Genomic DNA, 7,999 nt, shown 5'->3' with positions numbered 1-7,999 from the left:
GGCGGCTGGCGCTCACTCACTCGCCCTGGCTGTCGGACCCGCAGCTGGCCTCGCTCGCTCCCCTGCACGCGCTGACTCACCTGGACGTCACCGGGTGCCGCGCGCTGACTGGCGCCGGCTTTGCCGCGCTGACCGGGCTGACGGCTCTGGAGGATCTCGTGATGGCGGGCTGCGCCGCCCTGGACGACGCGGGCGCGGCCGCGGCCGCGGCGGCGCTGGGCGCGCGGCTGCGGCGTCTGGACCTGTCGGGGTGCGAGCGCGTGGGGGAGGGCGGCGCGGCGGCGCTGCTGGCGGCCGCGGCGGGGCTGCGCAGCCTGTCGCTGGCCGGCAACAGGAACGTCGGCGCCAGGTGGGCGGTGGCTGTCAGGAGGGCCACTGTCTGTCTGGGTTGGCGGCTTGTGCTAGGGGTGGCAGCAGGATCAAGCTACAGTCCAACGCGCTTGCACAGCAATGCTGATACAACACTGGCGAATCGGCATAGGCTTGCTCATGCTGCATTTTTATCACCGCGCGTCGGACCGAAATGTGTCCCCTCCCTGTAGGACGCTTGCTGCTGCCGCGCGCCTGCGCCACCTGCGGCGCCTGGACGCGGCGCTCTGCTGCGGCGTCGACGACGCCGCGCTGGCCCGGCTGGCGGCCTGCCCCTCGCTGGCGGACGTGAACGTGCGCGCCTGCTGGCGCCTGTCGGAGCAAGGTGCGTTGCCCCTGTCCCATGACGCGTCTGAGGGGCACTGCATTGACGCGCCTGGCTTGTGGCTGGATGTGAAGACCTCCTCGGGTGCACAAATCTATCCAGTAAGCTGCCACCATGGGCGCAGCACCAATTGCATACGCGTTATGTATACACCAGCGTATGAGGAACGCTGTGTCACGATGTGGCGCGCACCGCGCAAACGCGTTCTTGGTCCGCAGGCATCCACGCGCTGCTGACGCGCAGCACGTCCATCGTGTCGCTCAACGTGGAGGGCTGCCACCGCCTCTTCGGCTGCCAGGGCGCCGTGCCAACCGGCTTCGACCCACAGCAGGACCCGCGGCGCCCGGGCGTGCTATCCCGGCGGCCGCCAGGAGCGGAGCCCGTCGGCGCTGGAGCCGGCACGGAGCGCCCAGCGGCCGCGGCGGGGCAGATGCCCATAGTTGTGATTGCTTGATCTTACGAAGTTGGAGCTAGGTTTTAGCTGCTAGGATCGCACGGCCTAGAGTGCACTGCATCAGCTGTCGGGCTGCTTGATCATTCTTTGCTGCACTGCAGCTCGTAACCCCGCTGTAAAACGCCAGTAATTCAAGCTTTTGCTCCCTGATCGTTCAAGACAACGAACACCTTGCAAATGTTGTACTCCAGTGAGACGGTGCACGTCAGATAACAAGGGGTGCATTACTGACCATTCACAAGCAGTGAGCCATCAGGGACCTGGGGGTTGGGGCCGTCAACCGCCGCCAACCGCCCGATCTTGAACACCTGCCTTCTCAGCATGATGCGCCGGCTCACCACAGGGGCATGGGCCAGTGGCGCTTGCGTCGCGTCACCGGCAGGCGCCGCAGCGCCGCGGCCGGGCGACGCGGCCACGAGCAGGGCGAGCGCGGGCCCCATGCGCACGCCGGGGCGCGCGCAGCAGAGCTCTGCTTCCTCCCTCGTGAGGCGTCCGCCCCCGCCCATGCCGTCGCTGGCTTTGCTGGTCGCAGGCCCCCCCAACTCCACCACCTGCACAGTCTCCGCCTCGTCAGCGCTCGACGGCGCCGGCCAGACGCTGCACTCTTCAGGCGGCCGCGCCGTGACGATCAGCAGCGGGTGGAGGGCCTCCGCGGCCAGCCGGCAGCGCAGCGCCGCGCACACCAGCTCGCGCAGCGCCGCGCGCAGCGCAGCGGTCGCGGCCGCGTCGGCCAGCAAGTGTGAGAGCACTGCGGCGGGTTGCCCCTGGTCTTCCCAAGCGGCAGCCCAGACGACCTCGTAGAGAATCTGCAAGCTCAAGTCGTCGAGGGCTGCAGTGGGCAGGAGGGGCTCAGGCGCACCCACTGCCGCTGACGTCACTCCGGCGCCGCCACCGCCCCGGCTGCACCAACCGGGCAGCCCGCCACCGCCCTTTTGCACGCCCTGGCTGGTGGCGGCGTCGAGGCAGACGCGCGCCTCATCGCGGTATGCTGACGCGCCATCCCCGCACCCGCCGCCGCCCTGCTGCGCAAAATCCTCCCCGCTGGCGGCCCGCAGTGCCGCGGCTGCGGCGCTGATGACGGCGGGCTTAGTGCGAAGCAGCGCCGGCAGCACCGCTGCGGGGCCCCACTCCTCCTGACCCCCGAAGCCGCTGCCGCTGCTGCTAGCGGCAGCGCTGCCGCTGCCGCTGCAGTTGCTGTATCCCTGCCACGGCCGCCACAGCAGGCGCTCCAGGCAGGCCCACAGCGGCTGGCAGAACGCCGCCTCCCGCAGCTCTATGCCCACCTCATCGCCGCCCCCCTCGTGAGCCCGCACCTCTGACAGGACCGGCAGCCGCTCCAGGAGCGGCCGCAGCCCGGGCACGCGCTTTTTGGAGCGCAGTAGCTCGGCACGCAGGGCCCTGGCAGCGCCCGCCAGGGCCGTCACGCTTGCCTCGATGTGTGCAGCGTTTAGGCCCAGGGTTTCTGGGACGTCTCCAGACAGCAGGGGCGGTGTGGCTAGGCGGCCCTGGGCCAGGGGGTTGGTTGAGCGTGGGGCGGTTTCCCAGGGCTGCATCTGGAGTGCTGCCTGTGGCTTCAAAACGTCACGCCCACAGGCGGGCCGGACGAATCTGCGCTGTGTGGTGAAAAAGCAAACTAGTGAAGCGCAGATAGGCTTGCGCTCGGCTCACCATCTGCTCGATCTGCTGCAGTTGAGCCTTGAGGCGCCGCGCCTCCTCCTCGCGTGTGTCAGCCAGCATTGCCTGGAAGGCGCACTGCGCCACGGAGCATGTGCGCCACAGGTGGGGCAGACAACTCTGGCGATCGAAGCAAACTCAGCTTGAAAACAATCAGCGACGGGCGGCATGCGACACAGAGTCAAAGGCTGTTCAAGTATGTGCCTGCACTTCAAAGCAAGGCTTTCAAACTCAGCGCACTTGATGCGCGCTGAGCGACTCAGTGTGCCTAGCCCACCTGGCTTGTTTCCTGGTCCAGCTGCAGCTGCAGGGATTCCATCCGTCTTCCCATCTCATGCTTCAGCCGCTGTTCTTCGGACGCCTGGTACGAAGAGGTATGAGTCAGACATTTATGTGCATCCTGTGTCCCAGGTCTGCAATGACGTCTGACTGTCTTGGATCCACTTTATCAAACAACATATTCCGAGGCCCCGAGGGCTGTGACCTGTCACACAGATGGAGTGGAACTGTAACGAACCTTGCACCTCCAGCGCGGGCGCTGCTTTGGCCTTGCAGGTGAGTGTGGCGAGGGTCATACAGCTGCGCAGCGCACCTGACGCTCAGCCTCAGCCAGCCTGCCTTGCAGCTGGGCCAGCACATGAGATGCCTCATCAAGCTGTCACCTTGTCTGGCGCGCTTGCTCGGATTTTTCCTCCAGGGCACACTGAAAGTGTGAGAGGATGCTCTGGTGGTGTGCTCATACCTTTGTCACGCAAGCAGGCGCTCACAATGCACGCATGGGTGACCCATGTGCTGGCATGTGTGACGCTGCAGCTATGCATTCACCTGGAGTGAGTGAACTTTCCTAGCGCCATGGCGTCTGCCCCGGCTGATGGGCGCCATCGGCCCTGGGCAGCTAGCCTCGGAGGCTTGCGCAAGCGGAATGGAGTCGAAGGACGCCTTTCTGCGGCGCATCCATGATGGGATCACGGAGCACAGGATGCTAGTCATCTTTGTAGTGATTAACACCCACGCTGTACGGATTTGGAACATTTGATGGGCCATACGACCCAATCGAAACGCTTGTCCACAACTGCCTCCCGAGGGGTTTCAACGGCTTCCGTGACTCTTCACGGAGCACGCATCGTGCTGATCACGTGTTGTTTTGAACACGCATCGCCTTCTGATGTTTTATGTCAGTCGCTTGTACTGTCTGACGTCCAGGTGTTACACGTTCACCGGTCTGGCACTTGTGGAGGGTGCGCCGTTGCCTGCCCGGCAAACCGTGCGATCAAATGCTTTGTACCTGTGGTTTCTGGACTGGTAGAACTCGTTTAACTGATACAATTTTCAACATAAGTGCCCTGGCACAGGCTACACCGAGTGCGCCCCTGCCAATTGCTGCCAACTGTGCGAACACAACCCCCCGCAGGGCCGAGACAAGATGGCGTCTCCTGCTTGCTCCATCCTTCAGCCGCCCGGGCTGGTGGTGAGCCTTGACTTTGGCACCTCCTTCAGTGGCGTGGCCGCAAAGGCCCTGGGGTCTGACCCCGACGTGCTCAACAACTTTCCGTACCAGGCGGGTGACCTGACGTTTGGCTGGTTGGTGACAGCAACTTTGCCTGCCTGGGAGGTTCGGACAAGCGTGCACCTGCACGAACCTGATGATTATGGACAGGGGCTGGATTTTGAAACGCGTGTATCACGCTAGGCTCTGAGATCTCACCTTGCAGGCTGCGCGCCTGCAGTGCTCACTGGGGACTGCCCGCCGGCCCTGTGCAGCACTCCTTTTGAGTGGCACGATCGGACAGCTCCGTCTAGCGAGCCTGCTCACGCACCATCGCCCCTGTTGGCCTTAATTGCCACGCACACACAGGACGCGTATGTGCCCTACCCCAAGATGCCGACACTTTCCCTCTACAGGCAAGAGATCAAGGATGGGCGCCCTGCTGCCCAGCCGCACCTCTTACTGTCTATGATCCCTGTTACTTTTGTCAGTAACTGGGCATGCATCCTCCCCCCATCAAACCCCCATCTCTTTCTCTTGTGTCAGCACGATGCTCTGTGAAGCCTTATCTCAGCCCCACAGCGTCCCTGCTGCCACCCAAATCGCCCCAGGATCACCACCCCTGCCCTGCCGGCCTCCGTCGGTGCCCGTGTAGCGGGCAGCGGCAGCGCCGGCGCTTGGGCCGCATTCAACGACGACCTGGACGGCTGGGACGCCATCTCCTGCACATCCAGCAGCCCCGCCGCTTCAGCGGCCGGCACCATTCCCAAGGTTGCCCCCGCCGTCACCAGCAATGGCGAGCCCGCCACCCCGACGTACGAGCTGGTGGACATCGGCTATGCAGCAGACTCAAAGCACACCAAGATGAGCCCTCACGAGCGCGCCGCCCATGTCCTGCTGTCCCGCTTCAAGCTGCACCTGGCACACCCCAGCCCGGCCTCGCTGGCGCCGCTGCCGCCCGGGCTGGGCCTGGAGCGGGTGATAACCGATTACCTGGGGGGCCTGCACCGCCAGGCTCTGGCCTGGCTGGCGCGGTCGCGCTACGCAAAGATGTGGGACGAGGGTGCGCAACTCGTTTGCTTGGAACCGCCTCGTTTGCGCGCTTGATTTAGGGCTGGCAGGCCGAGGCTGCCAAACAAAGTGCACCAATATGTGCACCAATTGGGGACATTTCACCTTGCTGAACCGCCGAATTGCTCGTGTTGCTGATCTTCGTTGTTTGATGTTTACCATCGCCCATGCTTGGGCTTTCCTCCCTTGCTGTCACCTGGCGCACGCAGCCGCAGCATCGTACGTTCTGACTGTCCCTGCGAGCTTGAGCGACCAGGCCAAGGACACTATGCGCCGCTGCGCCCACCAGGCCGGCGTCATCCCCGACGCTGGTGGGTCAAAGGCATCAGCACATGACAGCGCCCGCGTTCATCTGGTGTCTGCACCCACAAGCTGTGGATTGCTGCTCTCGTGCTCGATTGCTGCTGGTTTCCAGGGAGGGACGTACAAGCCGCCAGTGCCAGCTTCATCTTCGTCTTTTCAATCACAACATCCACACAAGCTAGTTTTGCTGTCCTTTGTTTGTTGCCCCTTCCAGGATCGACATTCTTCCTGGATGCACTCCCTCCACCTGCAGCCCCTTTCAAATGATTTCTGCAACCCTGCCCTTTCAATGCAGGCTCCCGCAGGCTGCAGCTGGTGCACGAGCCTGAGGCAGCGGCAGTGGCACTTGTGAAGGAGTACTGGCCCGCTCTCAGCCTTGCAAAAGGTGAAGCTCGCGTGCCGGGCGCTTAGCGCCAGAACCCCACCCTGCACAAGCCAGCTGCGTGCAAGTGTGTATTTGCAGTGCAGGTCTACACCCACCCCATCATCTACCTCGTGTGTAATATACACAGAGGCTTTGGCTGTTGTTGGCTTGTTTGCCACATGATAACTGTCATGCTGGCTCCCAAATTGCAACACGTTATTCGCTGCCACACACTTCCCCTGCCCTCCTGCAATGCTCAAACCTGCCGCAGGTGATACAATTCTGGTGTTGGACCTGGGTGGAGGCACGGCTGACATCACACTGCACGAGCTGGTCCCTGGCAAGGACAGCGGCGACGCCGACCACCTCAGGTGTGAGGGGGGCAATCCGCGCAGATGGTAGAGTGGAGTCATCAATGCGGACACCAGTTTTGCACGATCACAGCACGCAGGTTTTGACTCACTCCAGTGGTCCGACACCTGCAAACTTTGCAGTGACTTCTCTGGTTGGCCGTGCATTGCGTAACCAAAAGCAGCTGTTGATGCCAGGCTGGCAACCTCTGACTGCGCTCTGCCTCTCAAACCGCCCCAGAGAGATCGCCTGCCGTCGCGCGGAGCTGGCAGGGTCCACCTTCTGGACGACCGTTTCTGGTCCTGGCTGGGGGCCGAGGTCGGCGATGCTGGCCTGCTCACGGCCTGGAGGGAGGAGAGGCCGGCCGACTACCTGCGGCTGATGAAAGCCTGGGAGGAGACCAAGCGCACGTTCAAGGGTGACAACCACCAGGGGTGAGTAGCACAATGTGTGTGAGTGCAGGTGTGCGTGAATGCACACGTGCATACGTGCTTGTGTGCGTGGCGTGTGAGGGTGCGTGCGTGCATTCATGTTTGCATGGGTTTGCGCCCTGGCGTGTCAATTGATGTGCATGCAAGCGTCGGAAAAGCCGGTCGCGTGTTGAGAAGGATGTGCGGCTGGAAGGCTACATGGTTGTGGGGAGTGTGGTGTGTGTGGATGAGAGCACACGCGTGCGCAGGCAGCAATGAATTCCTCATCCATGCATGCAACCATGTTTCTTCTTTGCAAACTTGCCACAAACCTGGCAGTCGGTAACTGAGTCCACTGACGCCCCTCCCCTTAACCCCTTGCACCACACACGCGCCTGCCCACCAGCAATTCCAAGGTGCAGCTGGCCCAGAGCCTGTGGCGGCGTTTGCCGCTAGCCACAAAGCAAGCGCTCTGCGGCGGCGAGGAGGATGAGGACGATGACGAGGCGCAGCACGTGGTCCTGTCTACGCCCATCATGGAGGGCCGCATCTTCAAGGTGGGACCGCCAGAACCGAGCATACATACTGCTGGCTGTTGCACACACATATATGCACATGGAGCCCCCCAGGTAACCAGTAAAACCCAGGATCACGCTTGGTAGCGGACCATCTGCGCGCCGCGCACGCGCCTGGCCGCCGCGCGCCGTAATCCGACGCAACCCGGCGTCACCCGTGGGTTACGCCAAGTTATTGCGTTGGCAGGGACATCTCTACGTTGGTAGGGACATCTCTCTACCGCTGTCTATATCCTGACGCCCGGGTGTTGTGTGAGTCAAGAGCGGATGGCATATGCACATGCAGTGGCCCATTCAGATTCAGCCTGGCCCCACAGTTGTTTTGGCTAGGGAAGACCCGACACCGCTTTGAGCGATCCCAGCTACACCACGCGCCCTCACTCTCATCCAGCCGGTGGTGGATCAGATCCTGGATGCGGCGCAGCCCATGACCCACTGGGATGGTGGAGTGGTCGACTATGGTGGGTTGCGGGTCCACCATCTGGTCTCCATGTCATCTTGATGGATCCTGCTGCTGAATCCTGCTCTCTGTGTGCGTGCGTGCGTGTGTGTGTGTGTGTGTGTGTGTGCACGTGTGTGTGCGCACGTGTGTGTGTGCGCGCGCGCGCGCGCGCGTG

The 7,999-nt window shown here is 63.0% G+C and overlaps 3 protein-coding genes across 3 annotated transcripts; 2 read left to right on the top strand and 1 right to left on the bottom strand.

Moving 5' to 3' along the window:
• Nucleotides 1-161: 161 nt before the first annotated feature.
• MNEG_5532 (hypothetical protein) lies at nucleotides 162-1,148 on the top strand (the record flags this gene model as incomplete). The annotated part of the gene is made up of 3 exons (XM_014045996.1): nucleotides 162-349; nucleotides 543-694; nucleotides 913-1,148. 3 exons carry the CDS (start codon nucleotides 162-164, stop codon nucleotides 1,146-1,148), a joined length of 576 nt encoding a protein of 191 aa, XP_013901450.1.
• Nucleotides 1,149-1,372: 224 nt separating this feature from the next.
• MNEG_5531 (hypothetical protein) lies at nucleotides 1,373-2,885 on the bottom strand (the record flags this gene model as incomplete). Its single annotated transcript, XM_014045995.1, has 2 exons — nucleotides 1,373-2,653; nucleotides 2,817-2,885. The coding sequence occupies 2 exons, from the start codon at nucleotides 2,883-2,885 to the stop codon at nucleotides 1,373-1,375; spliced, it is 1,350 nt and encodes a 449-aa protein (XP_013901449.1).
• A 1,360-nt stretch (nucleotides 2,886-4,245) lies between these two features.
• Nucleotides 4,246-7,884, top strand: MNEG_5530 (hypothetical protein; the record flags this gene model as incomplete). Its single annotated transcript, XM_014045994.1, has 8 exons — nucleotides 4,246-4,403; nucleotides 4,920-5,371; nucleotides 5,589-5,690; nucleotides 5,978-6,067; nucleotides 6,318-6,417; nucleotides 6,670-6,831; nucleotides 7,214-7,364; nucleotides 7,774-7,884. 8 exons carry the CDS (start codon nucleotides 4,246-4,248, stop codon nucleotides 7,882-7,884), a joined length of 1,326 nt encoding a protein of 441 aa, XP_013901448.1.
• Nucleotides 7,885-7,999: the final 115 nt, after the last annotated feature.

Source organism: Monoraphidium neglectum (genome assembly GCF_000611645.1).
Source record: "Monoraphidium neglectum strain SAG 48.87 unplaced genomic scaffold scaffold00833, whole genome shotgun sequence".
Classification (NCBI taxonomy): domain Eukaryota; kingdom Viridiplantae; phylum Chlorophyta; class Chlorophyceae; order Sphaeropleales; family Selenastraceae; genus Monoraphidium; species Monoraphidium neglectum.
Note: the sequence above shows the minus strand (reverse complement) of the source record. Positions and strands in the feature narration are given on the sequence as shown.